This window comes from Haliotis cracherodii, unplaced genomic scaffold, assembly GCF_022045235.1.
Source record: "Haliotis cracherodii isolate W230 unplaced genomic scaffold, xgHalCrac1.p SCAF_4, whole genome shotgun sequence".
NCBI classification, from domain to species: Eukaryota; Metazoa; Mollusca; class Gastropoda; order Lepetellida; family Haliotidae; genus Haliotis; species Haliotis cracherodii.
The window spans coordinates 45,599,470-45,619,945 of NW_027266297.1; the positions used below are offsets into that span (position 1 = coordinate 45,599,470).

At 40.7% G+C, this 20,476-nt stretch overlaps 1 protein-coding gene and 1 pseudogene across 1 annotated transcript in view; one reads left to right on the forward strand and one right to left on the reverse strand.

Moving 5' to 3' along the window:
* The first annotated feature begins 237 nt into the window (after positions 1–237).
* On the forward strand, positions 238–10,484 carry LOC139478163 (uncharacterized; annotated as a pseudogene).
* LOC139478162 (sterol carrier protein 2-like) overlaps positions 8,789–20,476 on the reverse strand; it is a 31,073-nt gene continuing 19,385 nt past the window's right edge. The window contains exons 13-18 of the mRNA XM_071260501.1: positions 18,481–18,588; positions 17,262–17,415; positions 15,948–16,041; positions 11,908–12,037; positions 11,726–11,802; positions 8,789–11,292 (exon numbers count right to left, since the gene is read on the reverse strand). Coding sequence (XP_071116602.1) covers positions 11,203–11,292; positions 11,726–11,802; positions 11,908–12,037; positions 15,948–16,041; positions 17,262–17,415; positions 18,481–18,588 — 653 coding nt within the window. The 3' untranslated portion in view covers positions 8,789–11,202. The remainder of the gene's footprint in view (positions 11,293–11,725; positions 11,803–11,907; positions 12,038–15,947; positions 16,042–17,261; positions 17,416–18,480; positions 18,589–20,476) is intronic.

Below are 20,476 nucleotides of genomic sequence, written 5' to 3' on the forward strand. Positions count from 1 at the left end.
CCAGTTTGTAACATTTTTTCGTTATTCTAGAAATTTCTGGACTATAAAACAGATGATCTGGTCAAGTAAGTTTGCAAAGTTGGCAGTCTGGTGGTGTGACTGATTTGGGGGGAAATCTTATACACTATTCATATTAAACATTATAACAATCGATCGAGTTTTCAACAATCACTAACATATTTTACGAGCGCATCTCTATATTGCTTCAGCCGGATATAGATCGGTCACGTGACGAGCATGACACAAATATCTGGCGGAAGTTCCCAAGTGATGTCAACTCATCTGCAAGTATGCAAAGTTTTTCCACACGAAACCTGAAGAAATACCTGGGAGTGCAGATCTTTGTAGCTATTTTTGTTCTTTATCTGTGGTACCAGTTAAATGGAGGTGAGGAAAGTGTGCATAATTTGTGCTAGTTTGGCGCACCTGTCGAGTAGTAATGCTATCACAAGTATCACTATCAGACGAAGTTACCTGAGCCCTGTGCAAAATTGAAAATGACCAACTGGCTTCCGTATTTGATAACAGTGGCAACACAAGTTGAATGATGAGGAAATCGACAAAACTTCTGCTCCTCATATTTTTAATTATCATATCGTTTTTTAATTAGGCTAATAACTGAACTTTTCCAGATTCTAGGACCTTTCGTTTCCTAGTTAGACTATAGGGCCTAGTTGACTGTGAGCGAAATTTGAATCATCAGACATGGACAGTAAATATGAAGGTCACGTTTCTAATATCAAGCAACATTTCCTACTATTGTCTATAACACCCAGTCATGCAGTCACTGTTGGGCTTGAAGTGGACAGGCAAGACATGTAGTGGAAGGCATATGGAGTCCAGAGTTGAGAGCTGTTGATCAAGGACAGGACTCTTGGTTAATACTAGGGCTGGGACGATACACCAACTGTGCCATCCGATACGTATCACAATACCTTGTTCAAGATACATGCATGAGCTCTTATCTGTGGTGCGTAAGCCATCTGTTTCATGGACAGGATGGCCAAATACCTGGCACACTGATGATTTGCAGTTGGCAGTGTCAGGTATGGCATAATGGAAGAAAGTATTTATGTTTTCACATCCAATTTTCACAATTGATTAGTGTTTGGTGTACCGATTATTACAGACAACATTTAAGGTATGTATCGATATATTTTACTTAGTGTACCACTGTGATCGATACTGGTATTGAGAAGTAAAAAATCGCAATCCATCGATGCATTGGTGTATCGTCCCACCACTAGTTAATAGGTGCACATTTGAATTGTTGCAAGTATTTTGTGCAGAATAATATCAGAAGTGAAACTAAATAAAGCACACACCGACAATGTCTTCTGTTTACACCACATGGTGATTCCAGGGTACAATAGGTCCACAGCAACCTGTGTTTGACTTAAGTGGATTGGGTGGGTGGTCAGGCTCTGTATGACTTCACAGATTGCTTAATATCAATGAATGGTTTGGCATGGTCCAGACCGATGATTTGCCAGGGGTGCAAAGACACGGAAGGCCACAATAAGGTATGTAGCTTGGTACACTGCATACCGGTAGTCACAATTCACATCTCATGACACCAGAATAACAACATAGAGGTCAAGTTTATTTATTTTAAAGAAAACATACAGAAACTGACATGACAATCACTTCATCTCTAGATGTAGAAACCTTTGGTAATTGTCCCCAAAATAAGACTTTTCTACTGTCATGTATCACAATACTGGTCCGTATTGATCCTGTATTGTATTGAAGGGCATGTAGGGCAATGTATATCTGTTTCAGTGTATTGTTTCAACCTTATTATTTACAGGCCACATAGCTGGAATATATTGCTGAATGCAGAGTTAACAAGCATTCTACCATGAATTTGGAAATTACTCGATTCTGGTTGGTCAGTCAGAAGCTATTTGATCTCATTAAAATCAGATATTGTTCTTGCTAAGCTTAACAAAGATCTGAGGACATCCCATTAAGGGTCACTTCAGAACGGCCTTTCATCCAACCAATCAGAGCTTCGCTTACCAGATCATGAAAGTGACAGTCGGAATGTGTTTTCTAATCATGCAACCACGAAATATTTAACAGGGGGTATTCTGAACGACAGTTACAGGTTTTATGATTACATCCATACGATCTAGGCCATCTATAAGCCATTCCAGAATGTTCTTATCAGTTTTAATATTTTTAATCGAGAATACGTCAAAATATGTTTCGAAGCGTAGTCGCCAGTTTGAAACTAGTGTCGTTAAGCTCGAGAAAGCTGTCTTCTGATTGGCTAAAGTCGATTTCTTTTCAGTCATTTCATTGGTCGGTCAAAACTTACGGAAGATCGTTCTGACATGACCTATAATGGGATGTCCTCAGATCTATGTTTAGCGGTAGCGAAAACTAAGATCAGATTTTAATGAGATTGGAAGCTATTAAGGCACAATACAAGTATTATAAGACCAGCCGTTCTCATCTCCTACCTCTACCAGCAAGAGAGAGGATGGGCAAACAAAACTAAATAAAAATATGAAAATATAAACACTTGATAATCATGGTAATAGTCTTAAGATTAATTTCTGACGTAGATTGGGAAATGTTGGGAGTTTCCTTTGGAAACAAATTGTTGATAAATATAGCTGAAGAAAGCTCAAGCTGACTTGTTTTTTTGTGAGTGTGCAATGTAAGGAGAATATTTTTTTATCACATTGGGGCATTAATTGCCACAGGGGCAGGGAAATTGACTTATAAGAAAACCTCATGTTATTTCTCGTCAGAATGTAAGTTCAGGGCGGGAGGAAGTGGGAAAAGCAGAAAGAAATACGGACAGCCTAACTGTGTGTGGGGATACATACAGATACAATGGTGATGACCTGTGTGAGGTTAGTTGATAAGGTCCTGTAGACTGATGTGTCTATTAATGTGAACCTATCCCACCATGGTGTGGGTTTCTTCCCTCGTCAAGCACATGTGTTATTTTTCTAAGTCTCTTTCTAAAAACCTTATAGATCTAAACATCTACTGCTTATAAGTTGATCACATAAAATCTTGATACCAGTGATATTAGTAACTGTACCATTGGGAGAATGAGTAAAAGAAATTGTAATCCATTATTGTCTCTATTGAGTTAGTAGGGTATATCCTCCGTGATATTACTGGAATATTGCTCACTCACTAGTAGAGTAAATATGGACAATGACTATCTTGTGTAAACAGGGCACTACTCCGGCAAGCATTAACTGTACACTGCATGTAGTAACCTGCACAAATTGTACTGTGGTGACAGTGTATACTGCATGTAGTAACCTGCACAAATTGTACTGTGGTGACAGGGTGTACTGCATGTAGTAACCTGCACAAATTGTACTGTGGTGACAGGGTGTACTGCATGTAGTAACCTGCACAAATTGTACTGTGGTGACAGGGTGTACCATGTGTACTGCATGTAGTAACCTGCACAAATTGTACTGTGGTGACAGGGTGTACTGCATGTAGTAACCTGCACAAATTGTACTGTGGTGACAGTGTATACTGCATGTAGTAACCTGCACAAATTGTACTGTGGTGACAGTGTATACTGCATGTAGTAACCTGCACAAATTGTACTGTGGTGACAGGGTGTACTGCTTGAGTTGACCTGCATAAATTGTACTGTGGCGACAGGGTGTACTGCTTGAGGTGACCTGCACAAATCATGCTGTGGTGACAGGGTATACTGCATGTAGTAACCTGCACAAATTGTACTGTGATGACAGGGTTTACTGCTTGAGTTGACCTGCACAAATTGTACTGTGGCGACAGGGTGTACTGCTTGAGGTGACCTGCACAAATCATGCTGTGGCGACAGGGTGTACTGCTTGAGGTGACCTGCACAAATCATGCTGTTGCGACAGGGTGTACTGCTTGAGGTGACCTGCACAAATTGTACTGTGGTGACAGGGTGTACTGCTTGAGGTGACCTGCACAAATTGTACTGTGGTGACAGGGTGTACTGCTTGAGGTGACCTGCACAAATCATGCTGTGGCGACAGGGTGTACTGCTTGAGGTGACCTGCACAAATTGTACTGTGGTGGCAGGGTGTACTGCTTGAGGTGACCTGCACAAATTGTACTGTGGTGACAGGGTGTACTGCTTGAGGTGACCTGCACAAATCATGCTGTGGTGACAGGGTGTACTGCTTGAGGTGACCTGCACAAATCATGCTGTGGCGACAGGGTGTACTGCTTGAGGTGACCTGCACAAATTGTACTGTGGTGACAGGGTGTACTGCTTGAGGTGACCTGCACAAATCATGCTGTGGTGACAGGGTGTACTGCTTGAGGTGACCTGCACAAATCATGCTGTGGCGACAGGGTGTACTGCTTGAGGTGACCTGCACAAATCATGCTGTGGCGACAGTGTGTACTGCATGAGGTGACCTGGCCTTCAGTAGTGTTTATCCCCAGAAATTACATTTGCTACTTTTGTTGTTTCCAGGATTGATACCAAGTTTTCTGCGTCCAAGACTGCCCTTCCTGCAGGTCGGCCCTGATGTCCATGTCCTTATGTTCTTCGGAGATGCGGAGGATGATGGGAGCAAGATCAAGTGGGCTCGTGCAGTTAACACCAAGGCCAAGCTGGATGCTGCAGTCAAAGGTAGTGCTAACACTATATGTATGTTGGTTTCAAGGATGGGCCCTTTGACTCATCTGAGGGTCACTCTTACCCCAAATCAAAGGTATCACAAGTTAATGTTGAGTCATGTTGAGAGCAACTCAGGAGTACGTTTTGTCCTTTAGTATGTCCTTTAATCATACAAGGGACATTTCTTTCACCACACCTTATGGCATTTCTGTTAAGTGCTTAGGTAGGTTAAAATACATTGTTTACCCATACATTATATCATGTTATATAAAACCTGTGTCTGAGGCCACACATTATTTTAATTTGTTTCACAAGCCAATCAACTTTACTGAAAAGCAGCCAGTCTAAGAAATAAATTAAAAATAAATTTATTTATTTTTATTGTCTCCCACAAGTAATATAGACCCTCTCATACATTGTACAATGTTATGATTGTATATAAATTCCATGTCTTCTATCAGTTATTCAAGATGCCACCTGCAGTTTTTACTCCACAGCAGAATGACTTTCAGATATATCAATCAATCAGTCAATCTTTATTTCGACCAACCTTGTGTGGAAAAGCTGGAATAAATTTGTGAAACAGAAAATGAAAAAAGTGTGGACTAATGTGAATCAGAGGACATAATTTTGTTACATGCCAGATTATATACAATATCCAATTTATGCAAGACTCCGGCATCTGTAGCAGAACATACAGTTGTAGTGTCTCCTATCTGGCAGCTGTAGCAGAACATACAGTTGTGGTGTCTCCTACATAGCAGCTGTAGCAGAACATACAGATGTGGTGTCTCCTACATAGCAGCTGTAGCAGAACATACAGTTGTGGTGTCTCCTACATAGCAGCTGTAGCAGAACATACAGTTGTGGTGTCTCCTACATAGCAGCTGTAGCAGAACATACAGTTGTGGTGTCTCCTACATAGCAGCTGTAGCAGAACATACAGTTGTGGTGTCTCCTACATAGCAGCTGTAACAGAACATACAGTTGTAATGTCTCCTATCTGGCAGCTGTAGCAGAACATACAGTTGTGGTGTCTCCTACATAGCAGAACATACAGTTGTGGTGTGTCTCCGTTATGGCAGAACATACAGTTGTGGTGTCTCCTACATAGCAGAACATACAGTTGTGGTGTGTCTCCGTTATGGCAGAACATACAGTTGTGGTGTGTCTCCGTTATGGCAGAACATACAGTTGTGATGTGTCTCTGTTATGGCAGAACATACAGTTGTGGTGTGTCTCCGTTATGGCAGAATATACAGTTGTGGTGTGTCTCCGTTATGGCAGAACATACAGTAGTGGTGTCTACTACATAGCAGAACATACAGTTGTGGTGTGTCTCCTACATAGCAGAACATACAGTTGTGGTGTGTCTCCTACATAGCAGAACATAGAGTTGTGGTGTCTCCTACATAGCAGATCATACAGTTGTGGTGTGTCTCCTATATAGCAGAACATACAGTTGTGGTGTGTCTCCGTTATGGCAGAACATACAGTTGTGGTGTCTCCTACATAGCAGAACATACAGTTGTGGTGTGTCTCCGTTATGGCAGAACATACAGTTGTGGTGTCTCCTACATAGCAGAACATACAGTTGTGGTGTGTCTCCGTTATGGCAGAACATACAGTTGTGGTGTCTCCTACATAGCAGAACATACAGTTGTGGTGTGTCTCCTATATAGCAGAACATACAGTTGTGGTGTGTCTCCTACATAGCAGAACATACAGTTGTGTGTCTCCGTTATGGCAGAACATACAGTTGTGGCATGCCTCCTAAACAGCAGCTGTAGCAGAATCTACAACTGTGGTGTGTCCTACCTAGCAGAACATACAGTTGTGGTGTGTCTCCGTTATGGCAGAACATACAGTTGTGGTGTCTCCTACCTAGCAGAACATACAGTTGTGGTGTGTCTCCGTTATGGCAGAACATACAGTTGTGGTGTCTCCTACATAGCAGAACATACAGTTACTCTTTACTTGTTTAGGAACAGTCCACATGGTGGAGGGGGATGTGATCCTGAGAGGCCAGGGCACCAAGGTGCAGTCCCTTGTCCCCGTGATGGGGAAACCTCCGCAGACAGATAGTGACGTCACGCTCACAGAGTGGCTTGATGCCCTCAAGTTCGGCAACAAGGGCATCAAGCTTGACTTCACCTCCATCGACAGTGTGGAGATATCACTAGAGAAACTGAAACAGATGAATGAAAAGGTAAGTGCCGTTATGTCCTAAGTCATAATCTGGAACAGACAAGCCGCAGGTTAGACCAGAACTCTTTTGTGTTGTTTTCCATTCAGTTCAGAAGATGGTGTTGTATTAATACACACAAAGAAACATACTTATTGGGGTTTTCATTCATTGGATGTTATGATATATTGTTGCAATACTGATAATATTCAAAAGAGAAAGAATTACCAAGACAGTTCATTTGCCAAATTTTTCAGTTTTTCATGACCAAATATGTGTATTATTTTTCATATTTTTTTAACTTCTCCTGCATTACTCCTTAATGCATTCACTGCTAACCTTTTAACACAAGTGAAGCTATGATTGATCCTGCTGAAGAAAGAAAAGGTGTTGTTCTATTCTGAAGCAGGACCCTCCCAATCACTAGATGCCACGTCATACCGGAAGTGGTAGATGCCCGATTTCTTCATATCATTGTTCATCACCATACAGACCACATGTACATGTGCTGCTAAATGATCCTCAAGTTTTCGCTGTTTGCTGTCCTTGTGGCTTTCAACACTTCAAAAACCTATATCAGTCCCCCTGTGACAGGTTATATGCAACAAGCATGAAATAATGTCCGGTTGTGAAAGGCAAGAAATATCGTACGGTTTTCAAGATGTGACCCTAAAAGGAGCACTACCGCCATTTTCAATCTTAGTCATAGTTGTTGCCATGGAAACTCAAAATTATATTTTTAAAAAATCCAAACTATCAGTTTGTCACTAGATCTATCTATGTGCCATGTTTGGTTTAGACATCACTGTGAATTTAGTTCTGTCCCAGAAGTGAAACATGACGGATGGATGGACAGCACCCATTCTTATATCTCCCTTCCACTTTGTGGCGGGGGATAATAATATGTATATTAGCATGTGAAGGTGACAGTGTGTCATAGTTTTTCACGTGTCGTTCCGTTTCACCATTTTGAATTGCTTCACGGTCCTTCGCGAATATTGTTCTGTATGTCAAGGCTGGCTAGGTATTAGCATTGTGCATAAATATCTTTGGCACTTTATACGCTGTTATGGTGTAATATTATTCTTATTCCTGTAATTGAAGGCTGTATATATATATATAGTAACCTTTGCTTATTTGATTTTTTACTTCTCCTGCATTACTCCTTAATGCATCTTTATCTGAGTTTAGGTGACCTCCCCTGATTCCATCTGACCCATGCCACAATAATATCAATGACCGGTCCTTATCTTCCTTGTGTGAATTTGTATTTTAATGTTGCAGAAAACTATAGAGTTTCCAGTCTGGCTGCATGCTGATGTATTACAAGGCCCTCATGGTGGTAAAGCCACGGTGGTTGCAACACGGTTCTTCAAAACAGTGAAGCGAGTGTTCCCCAAGTGCACCCTGTCGCTAGGCTGGACGTCTGGCACCCACACAGACCTGAGTCAGAGCGGCTACTCCTGGGAGATGGTGATGGCCATGCGGGACTTGGTCAAATCCTGGGACGTGGATGACCAGCCAATAGTCTTCCAGGCTCGTCTATCCCTCATCAGAAACTCCGTCCCTCAACTCAAATGGCTGATTGATGTTGTCCCCCACTCTGCCCTGATGATATGGCACTCTCCAGAAGATGTCAAGGTGTCCGAGGACCTCATGTATGTCTGCTACAGGTTTGCACCAAATACTGTGTTCTTTGACTTGAACGAGGACTACCTTCAGTCCCACTTGAAGCAGTTCAGGCACTTCTCCAGGGAGAAAGTCAATGAGTTGGTCAAGAAGAGAGATGAGGTGATGTTCCACCCTGGGGCTTGGGTCAAGATGGGGTTCTGGAAGGAGCAGGAGTCCATTCTGGCCAGCACGGAGGCTCTAGTCCTTGTCAGCCCCATTGTGTATGTTATCAGCAAGTCCAAGTACAAGCCTACACCAACAATAAGGCTGAGTGGGCGTGTACAGTTCCTCAACCGGGAAGGGAAGGAGGCAGAGTCAGGGCGCACAGGATTAGACATTTTTATTCGACCAACTGCATATGCTGATTTTGACAATATTGTTGCAATAAAATGTTTTCTGGGTGTGAATGGAGAGATTGAGGTGTCAGGCAGTAATCTGAAGACAGAATTCCGTAGAAAATCACAGAAAGTCACGCCAAGTTCTGTCAACTGTTTTAGATTCAGTGTTATTGATGCAATTCACGAGATAATTTTTCGTGTCAATATTCTCCATGAGTGTAACACATTGGAGAGCGTGAAGGAAGACACTGAAGTTCACGCAGAGCTACACATTGACATTCCATCTACGCTGGGAGTGGGTGAACATCCCTTCATCATTAAGCTAGATGACAGCAGAAGAGTGGCAGTGATCGATGAACTCAACATCAAACACACGTGAGGCACTGCACATTGAGGAGGAGGAGGGATGCTTGGAGATTTTAAACTTAGTTCCATATATCTGTCAGAAGGTACAGTATTTCGTCATGTGACATTAAATTTAATGTTAACCCTGTATGCTACATACTTAGTTGTAGTGGAGACAATTTACCTAGAAAACCTGGTCCGTATCCCTTTTCTTGATGCATAAATAATTCACACCAATGATATTCCAAGTCAGAGCAAAGGCTCTGTTGTGAATCGTGAGACAATTCTCACGACTCCTTGGTTGTCCAACCACTGATTTGAGTAGTAGGCCCAAAACTTTAATATATATTGCAAAATGAAGATGATGCTAGGTTTGCGAGTCAGGTTGATTACAGAAGATAAATGAAATGGTTTAATTATTTGTTCTGTTCTGTTACAATGTGTTTGTTGTGGATTGTTGAATATCACCACTCGCTTGTCTTGTCACATTCAGGACATGGGAATGTTTTAATAATACCCCTGGGGCAATTTGGTCCGACTACTATACAAATGTTTCCTTCTTTTCTCTTGGTATGTTATTATGTACTGTTAGTATGCAAGCTATGATTATTGCGTACATGAATGTTGGTATGATAGTATTCAGTGTATATGTTCGCCAGTTGTTTATGTAAACAGTATAGGCTTGATTTGTTCAGTGTGTGTGTGTGTGTTGTACATGGTCACATATAACGATTAATGTTGGAGTGTTCTCACAGTGGAGGTCCTGTGTTAAATGTGTCTGTTAGTAGAAGTCTCCTGTAATGGTTGTGAGTTAAGCTTTTATGAAGGTCAAGTTGTGTTTGCACAGCAGTATTTGAGGATCTGTTGACCCTATCTAATCAACAACAGGTTATTCTTTCATTCCCAGCTAGGCATAATCAGAGATCAAATAATAAAATCATTTATCACCAATTTGTTGTGTATGAACAGATGAAAGTTTGATGTATTATCAGTTTTTTAAAAGGGAGGATTAGTAAATCATGGATAATATTTATTGGTCATTTTGGATATTAGTTCCATCCAGTGAACACCCTTCTTTCATCATCACATTTTGTTTTAAACTTACAATGAAAAGGGTCTGTGTGTGACATTGGTGTGGATGCAGAACGAGAAGACTCCTATGATTGGGCCATCATCATTGTAAATGCACGCAGTTCAAGGTGTACAATAATGGTGTGTTTGTTTCAATGATGCTCGTCTTTCCTTGTTACTGATGTATATATTATTAAATTTGATCGAAGTCAAAACTAATTTACTGTTCATAATTTGCTTTACACATGTTAAATGGATGTGTCAGATTCTAATAAACATTTACTTTTCTAAATATGTCTGTCTGTAATATGTGCTTGTGCAACAACCAACATATGTTCATGCAACTCTGGAATCAGTGTGGCACCTAATACTGTCTGCCATGGCTTCTACGGCATAGTCATGACATCTACAACAATGGTTATGTCTTTATTAGAATAGCTGTGTCAAGAGCACAAAACACTGTTTAAATAGTTCATCTGTATGACAAGATGAAAAAAAGTATTTCACAGGTATGCTGAAATGGTTCTCTGAATAATATGACATACACTTAAGTGAGATTTATACATTTAAACCATCTCATGAAGACAAAGAAAGCACTGTCAGTTAAAAACCCTATTTTGCTATGAAATGAACTATTAGACTAAGTTGAAATACAGCACTGACAAAAATAATTCCAAGACAATGACTCAAAACCTCCCATTCATCACAAACAGTTCCACACTGACAAACTTACCATAAATCCTTGATTAACTGTCTTCAATCATATGTACAATATATGTCATAAATATATTTACATGTTTGTTCTTAATGATTTTATGACAGTTACCATCACAGTAGGCATAAGGCATTATTAACTGTAATAATCTTACAATCATATCAAAGAATGTTGTGCATAAAAAGAGTTATCAGTCTTCATGCTATTCAGCATGTTCAGACTCTGTGTAGCATAGACCCTCATTTTAGAGGTGGTGTGGACATGTGTCTCACAGATTGGCCTTCTTGGGTTGGATCTCCTTCAGCTTCATAGCCAGACTCATGTTGCCTGTGATCTTTAGCTTGCCTTGGAAGAATGCCTGCAAGGAGGAATTGAAATGCATGTATTGTTTCTCGATGACCACCAAACCTTCACACAGGATTGTTATAGCACAATTGTATGTGGCCACTGTCAACGGCCTAGTAAACAACATTTTAGACCTTTCAATGCTTCAGTTTAGTTATGTAGGGACAGAACCTACCACAATTTTCACAAATGTGGATTTAAAACTCATCACCTCCCATGTCTTTGTTTTAAGCAACCATGAAACAATCGTTATCAACTGAAAGGGTACCAGTCACATCCTCAATGTTTTTCACTGAATTGAGCAACTAGAAATTATTTTTTTCTGTATTAAATTATCTTTGGAAAAGTGGATTTTCAAAAATATATTGAACCCCTGGCCTCCATCAGACCATTGGGATGAAATGTATCTGTAAACAAACTAAAAAGAAGAGTCTCTTGTGACATACCTGCTGTGGGTTGAGCTTCCCAGTCATCAGTTTGAGCAGATCTTCATCATTCATGGCAATTGTGACATCAGACTTACCTACAACAACCAAATCAAATGACAATTCCATGCTATTCTTAGGATATATGGAACAACTCAAGAAATATCACAAATGCAAGCACAGTAATACGTCCTTTCACTCACTCTGTGTGCCAAATGTGACTGATCCGCTTCCATTCTTGGCGTCAACGATCCAGATTCCCTCTTTTCCTCCTGCCCCTTTCACTTTGAAGCAGAACACGCCCTTCATCTTCTTGACAATGTTGCTGCCATCCTGGAGAGACACAAACAACATCATGAAGCAGTCCTCTTTGTAATAGTGTGTGTGTTGATTAACGCTGCACTCGGCAATATTCCAGCTATATGACGCTGTCTGTAAATCAAGTCTGGACCAGACAATCTAGTGATTGACATCATAAGCATCGATCCACACAATTGGGAGACGATGACGTGCATCAAACCAAGTGAGCGAGCCTGACCACCCAATCCCGTTAGTCGCCTCTCACGACAAGCATAGTCGCCTTTTACGACAAGCATAGCTTTTACCGCAAGCATGGGTTGCTGAAGACCTATTCTATCCCGGATCTTCACGGGTCCTTTCTAATAGTGAGTTGGACTGAGCCTCACTCTTTGCCAACAGAACATGACGATACACACACAGGCCAAATGTTTCAATTGTCTGATCAACTTGTCACAGTACAAGGCAAAAAGCGAGCAGTGATCACTTTGTTAGTTTGTTGTTTAACGCTGCACTCAGGATTATTCCAGCTGTATGACAGAGGTCTGTGAATAATCAAGTCTGGACCAGAGAATCCAGTGACTGATATGAGCATAGCAGGGCTCACTAATACCCCTGACTTCGACTCTAACATATTTCTAACTTCAAAACATGAAAAAAGCAATATTTTCTCAGAATAAATAGTACTAAAACTTTGCCCTGCGCCTCTCTTATCATGCTTATAGGTATAGAAGCTGTGTCCTGAACTGGAAAAGAATCCATTTATTATTTTTATATTCGTATACTTATCCTGCATTACTCCTTAATGCATTTACAGCATGTTCTTGACAGAAACAAGAGCTGTGTGAGGTTTTGCTGAAGAAGAAGTTCCAACTGGTTGTGTGGCTAATCCCATCACACAGCTACCACATGACCATGTCATCATCACATTACTGCTAGAATGTAACATCTGAAGACATCTTGGAGAGGCAGCTCTGCAATGTGTGGGCCACTTTAGACAAAGTAAAGCAGGAAGATATATGAAATATCTAGATTTTACTAGATTTTTTAACTTGTCCTGCATTACTTCTTAATGCATCTTTATCTGGCGGTACAGCGAAGGGCATACCATCAAATGCGGTCCTCAGTGACAATAAATTCTCCAGTAGTTCACGGCAGTTGATGAGTGCATCAACTGCACAGATCTGTAACTACTTCGACCAATCCTGTCTACAGATGGTATGAGAGTATGAGGATGTCAAAAGCAGCAAGAGAGAATAGGCATGCGGTCAAGTCTAGAAAACTAATTTACCAAGCTGAACTGCAGGTTTCCAGAATAACCCCCTTGTCAGGCGTGCGAACACTGTGAGAGTCAGGTAAGGCTGGCTACAATCTCATTAAAATCAGATCTTAGTTCTCGCTAACGCTAAACAAAGATCTGAGGACATCCCATTACTGGTCACATCAGACCGACCTTGCGCAAACTTTGACCGACCAATGGAATGACCAATCAGAAGGCAGCTTTCTCGTGCTTTACGGCACTATTTTCAAATTGGCGACAACGCTTCAATACATATATTGACAAATTCTCGATTAAAAAGATAAAACCAGAACAAAAGAACATTCTGGAATCGCTAATAGATGGTCTAGATTGTATGGATTCAGTCATTAAACCAGTAACTGTCGTTCGGAACACCCTGTGTTAAAGTTTTCGAGGATGCATGATTAGAAATCACATTCTAACTGTCACTTTCATGATCTGGTAAGCGACGCTCTGATTGGTCAGATGAAAGGTCGTTCTGACGTGACCTCTACTGGGATGTCCTCAGATCTTTGTTTAGCGGTAGCGAGAACTAAGGTCTGATTTTAGTGAGCTTGGGCTGGCTATGGACAGGAGGAGCTTCTTCATGGCGATGAGGATTGGTGACCTGCTGGGCTACAACCAGCTGTGAATGCCTTCAACATCTTCGAAGGTCACGATCCTCCGTCTGGGAGACAGGAATAAAAGTCATGTCCGAGCACCATGCAGAGTTTAAGTGGCGTGCACAGGGCACATTAAGAGTCTTCGGTTCCTACAATTGATGATGAAGGTGAGATGGAAAAGGATTGGTCTGACTGTCCTGGTCGTTGATTCTTGGCAATCAAATCCCAGCACAGCCCAAACTTTGGTCTGAAAGATCGCACCGATGAAGTAAGGTGATCATTGCCCCCCCCCCATTCTTATTCAGAGGTGACAATGAAGGGAGGTGCCCTGTTATTTCGCATGTAGTCATCGGAGGTCGACGGCGTTGTGGGAAGAATTATCAAATTGACGCTGTATCTAGTAGATAAGGCTGAATGTAAATAATTCCTTGTGAAGTAAGGTGATTGTTTCCATTCCCTGGGCATTGTATAAACGCTCCCATTCTTGTATCGAGGTGACGATGAAGCTTTGGCATCAGAGGTCTAATGAAGTTAGTGACTTGGTCACATTGATGTACAGCGACAGGCATCTGATAGAGGGGTTGCAGCATTACGTACAAGTAAGCATGCAAACCAATCTGTACAAATACACTGTGAACATGGTGAACCTAGTTCTGTGTAGAATCTGTGACATGGCGGGGTAGGGGCAAGTTGATCTCCTCGAGAGGTGTGAAATCTGGTCCTGTCTTGTGAATGTTGATCCTGAGGTGGGTACCATGCTCAAAACAGACTAAGGTGATGTCAAGTGCATGTTACTCTCTCAACCGCACCGCAGTGGCTAAAGCCAAGAGAAATGTAGTTTTCGTGGTGAGGTTATAAAAGGAGGATGTGTTGAAGGGCTGGAAGGGGGCCCGCAGAATCCATGTAGTACTACATTCAAATCACACGAAGGAGATGAAATTTGGCCTTCTGATCCTCAAGCCTGAAAGAGTGCACTAGGGTCTGTAGTTCTAGGACCTTGGTCATTTTGTGATTCTTAGGAACAGACAACACTGAATTAAGCGCTACCAAATACGTTTTAATGGTGCTACCTTTCAAGTGGCTTTCGGTACACAAGGAGGTATTCAGCTAAGTATTGAGGTGACGCTGTCATGGGATCTTGATTCTTTCAATCTTTGCCTTACAAAAGGTTTTAAATGAACGCCACTTGTCATTGTATAACCCCCTGGTAGAGGGTCGATGTACCAAATAGCCTTTTGCGCTAAACGCCTTTTTAAGACGAACAACGCATGCAGATGAAATCTGTCTGGCTTTAGGTGAAGAAGTTTGCTGTGAGTGTGGATGAGTAGGTTTGACCACTCTGGGACCCATCACTTCAGTGGTAATGTGGGAGTTGTGTGATAGGATTAGCCACACAACCAGTTGGAACAACTTCTCCTTTCTGTCAAGAACAAGCAGTAAATGCATTCAGGAGTAATGCAGGATAAATAAAAAAATTCATATTTTCTCAGAAATCCACACATCAAAATCTAACATTCTATTAGTATTAATCTCTTCTATCAGTATGGAAACTTGAAAAATAGCTGTATTTTTTTCGGAAAATCCAAATATTGATACTTCACAATGCACCTCTCCTATTGGAATAGGAAGTGTTCACTAAGTTTGAAAAGAAACTATGCAGTAGGTTTCAAGTTATAGGTCGCAAACAAAAACATATCCTCTGAAGGATGGACAGACGACCAGAATTCCTTGGTGAAACTACATAAACCCGATATATTAGGTCAGGGATATAATAACCCACTACATAACACCTCTTCCTTCAAAGATAACATGGCACCCTTACTTGCATAAATTTGGATTAAATAAAGCAATTCTTTGCTCTTAATAACTTGTCTTCCTTCTTGCCGGAAAAGCCAATGCATCACAACTTGTCTCAAGCACATACTCCAAGTTAAACGTTTAACTAAAACAGTTGAACTACACAGATTTAGATTGGATTACAGTTATGTCATGTGACATTCCTGACTCTTACACCTGAGATTATTGTACACAATTCTCCACTCACTGCGTCAATTGCCTTCTTGATCTCACTGAAAGCTGCTGCTGACTTGAAGTCGGCCTCCGAGGAAGCACTGGCTCCTACTGCAGATATGCTGCTCCTAAGGGGTAAGACATAATGGTATGGACATAATACAATCCATATCACAGTCAAACAAAAACAGTTGTGGGTACTGTTGGAAACAACAATAAATTTATTTGTGGCCTGTTCATTGGGAACGTAGTTTTAAGCTAGTAACTACAAACATTACATATTACCTTCTTATCATTGCACCACTTGACCCATGTTAACACACACTTAGCTGTTTCATGTTAATGCATCTGAACATTTCAATGAGCGTTTCTAAAATTCTTGGCTGGCTAAATTAACAATACAGTTGTTACTTTGACATATTCTACAAATCATTGTCTATCCTAAAGTAATATTAAGTGAGCTCCAAAAACCAGTCTCTATTTCTGACAGTACTTTATCCTCACAGTGGCTTTCCCTGTTTTCTTCAACAGAAATAATAGTAAGTGCTTTCTACACCAAACAAGCGTATAGTTGACAAAGTCATCTATATCCCCCGCCCATTTTAACACGTTATAGCCCATGTCAAAATAGCTGCAATGGAAATTCTAAAATAAACATTTCTAAAACTCCTTAATATCAAATGGCACTAGTTCAGTATACGCTTTATATATAGACACGCAAAGTTTTGTAAGAAAGTATTTAATGGTTTTTGAGTTACGCCCCGGAAACGAACAGCACCCTCATAGAACCTAAGTCCAACTTGTTGCAATGGAAACGTAAAAAATAAAAATTCCTAAAATTCCTAAATAGCAAAAGGCACCAGTTCAGTATGTGCCTAGTAGATATGCAAAGTTTTGTAAGAAAGTATTTAATGGTTTTTGAGTTACGCCCCTGAAACGAACAGCACCCTCATAGAACCTAAGTCCAACTTGTTGCCATGGAAACGTAACACACACACACACACACACACACACACACACACACACACACACACACACACACACACACACACACACACACACACACACACACACACACACACACACACACACAGCAATATTTCCAGACAAACAATATATGAGTGAGAAAGTGAGAGTAAAGTTTTACGCCACTTTTAGCAACATTCCAGCAATATCATGGCAGGAGTCACCACAAATGGACTTAAGACATTGTACCCATGTGGGAAATCGAACCTAGGTCTTGGGCGTGATGAGTGAACACTTTAGCCACCCCTGACAATATATGAATGTGAATGGTCAAATGTGAACATCTGTCAAGTTATCTCCTGTACCAGCCTGTGACACCTACTGTCTATACTCTGGGAATCCCATCCTGTAGAGTGCCACCACTGCTGCTCCACCTAGGCCAAGATTGTGCTGCAGAGCCAACTGTGCACCGTTCACTTGTCTGCCTCCGGCCAAACCCCGCAGCTGCCAACTCAGCTCTGCACACTGGGCCAAGCCTTCAATACAATCAGAGGTGTGTTTTAGGTCCGTGGACATCGCCTTTTATCCAACATCGCATTTTTCTTAAGCTATGATCTGGACAAACTTTCATTGATTCTTTAACAGGTTGAAATCTTTATTGTTTTAATCCTTTATAATCTTTAATAAGTAATTAATCTAACAATTATATCCTGAGCTTCATTGGTCTAGTGGTTTCAGGGGAAATGATAAACAGTTGATTGCATTATACGTCCCATATTTTCAGAGACAAACAGAAATCATAGTGCTAAGAGCATTATACGTCCCATATTTTCAGAGACATACAGAAATCGTAGTGCTATGAACATTACAAATCACATACTTTAAAAGATGTACAGAAACCTTCGTGCTAAGGTAAGCCAGAAATACGGATCACTTTATTGGTAACAATCATCCCATTTTCGGACCTACATAGTGCTGATATTAGTTCAACTACTGTTGTCCCTATAAACAGAAGACCAGCTCTGATAGTCCCACAATGGTGCTGACACCAGCTTGCATATCAAATTGCAAGTTTCCAATTATGTTTTCAATCTGAACTATGAATGAAACAAACAAAAAAACTAATAATTTTCAGTTTTCAGCAAATAAGCCATTCCATTTCATTACATTTCTAGTAGAAGGATTTCATTAACAATATACAATCTCCATCATTACTAAATGTACCTTTCAACAATCCTTTTGAACCTGATCAACTTAGATCAGAAGATCATCACAGGATATTGTTAATCCTACACAGAACAAAGTGGTGTATTTCCTCCAGACAATTGGATACATAAAGAGGCATAATTTCAAAATATAAACTCAAAACAAAAAATCAGCAAATGGCACAAAAAATCCAACACTTACAATGCTAAATCTGAGCTGAAATCAAAGGCTTGACGTCTTCTGATCTGAACAACTCAAAATCATGAAGCATCTGCTTTATCAATCTTACTGTGGGTTGAATAGTGTGAACCTTGGACTCGAAACACTATACTCTGCCCAATCACATTTACTGTCCCTGAACGGAGAGATTAGGTCCATGCTGGTGTGTAGCCTACCTGTAGCTCCGAGAGGGTGGCCTTTAGATATGAGTCCACCGCTGGGGTTGACAACATACTTTCCTCCATATGTGTTATCACCTCTGTCCACCATCTCGCCTGCCTTTCCTGATAATACACACAAAAGGGGTAACTCCAACATTACCTGAGCAGTGTTGGACTTTGAACTGAACTACTACCTCTTTCTGAAACATTACTTTTTTAAGTGTTGATAAAATCACGTCACAGCACTGTAGTTCACCTGCATGTGTAGTCAACAGTATAAAATGTCAACAAAGAGCAATTAAACAAAAGCTGCTATCACCATTGACACAAAAATATAAGCAGCAGTAATACAGAGCTAGCTTTACAACAAACACTAAAATCTAATTTGGAAAAAAACATGACATCATCATACATGTCATAAGGAGAAAGAAAGATGCCACAGTCTGGCAATATCAGAGTGAGTGAGTGAGTAGGGATTTATGCCGCTTTCAGCAGTACTCCAGCAATATCACGATGGTGGACACCAGGAAAATGGGCATCACACATTGTGCCTATGGGTCTTCAGCAGATGAGCCAACGCTTTACCCACTAGGCTACCCCACTGCCCCTGGCAATATCAGAGAAAAGGTTTTCAGAGCCAAACATGCATGTTCAGATAAATTAGTAGCATGGTCACAGTATCTAGGTCAATCAAGGTCAAAATTTTAAATATTGCAAAAAAAACCCCAATCAAACCCTGAACATTTATTTTGAGCCACACTACCTCCTACACATATGCCAAATTCCTTGACATTTTGAACACAAAAGTCTAAAAAATAGCTTTTTCAATATGGTGGCCATTTTGAAAATTGGATTCAGCCCTATTGAACAAACTGGTGGCAACAAGAATGAGAAGTTTCAGCTTCATTGGTCCAGTGGTATCTGAGGAGACAAATGATCCATGATTTTTTCCCCAATATGGCTACCAATAGCCATATTTGATTTCCGATCAAGATGGCTTGAACAAACTGTAACTGCACATGGTGACCATGTCATCCACCACGTTTCAAGCCTCTGGCCCTTTCAGTTTTGGACAAACTGGTGCATATTGAAATTCCAATTTTGATGCCTTGAACAAACTTCAACCCCTTCATAGTAGCAAACATCCACACAATTTTTCAGCTTAATTCATCAACCCATTTCAAAGCAGAAGCTGAAAATGTAACTAAAGTAACTGTAAACCAATGATGGATGACTTAAGCCTGCATGGCTTCTCAGGTCAGGTGAGCTAACAATAAGGATACAGCATTGTAAGCCACCTGGATATGTAGTCAACAACTAAAACTGCCAAGTAAGGCCACAATTATATAACTATTTGATTCTCATTCACTTTTTTAGAAATTGAGATGAGTGAGGAAATATATTAACTATTTCCAAGGACACCAAACTTGACTCTCAAAACAGTGAAACAGAAATGCTTAGAACTCCCTCGTGTCACTGGAATTACTGTTCTCCAACTTAAGCAACAGCCAATCATCAAGTCTTTTGACAGCCACAGTCCTACAGTCATAAGATTCAGTATGATTTTGGTAACATGAAAGAAAACCTAGTGGAAGTGAAGAAGTAATGTTTTCCCACCTCACGCATGCGTAGTTGCATTTCCTGCAAATGACAGGGTTTCTTCACTATACTGAACCGCAAAAGAAACGTCACCATGGATAGATATATGAGAAACCTTATTTGTCCAAACACTGTAAACTTACTTTGAGACATATTAAAAAGATGAAACTTGGCAAAACTGATCATCAAGGTTGAAATTAAAGTGTCAAATGTTCTCAAAGTGAAACACAACACTAGTCTCTGAGAAAATGGTATCACAAGTCAGTATCTTGTGTGTCTGCCATGTGCATTGATGACTGCCGTGCAATGTCGTTACTTGGAATGGATAAGGTTGTTGATGAAGGCCATAGGCACTCGAGTCTGACGCAGTTCATCTGCAGTTGTCGGCCTGGTCAACACGTCATTCAGCTGT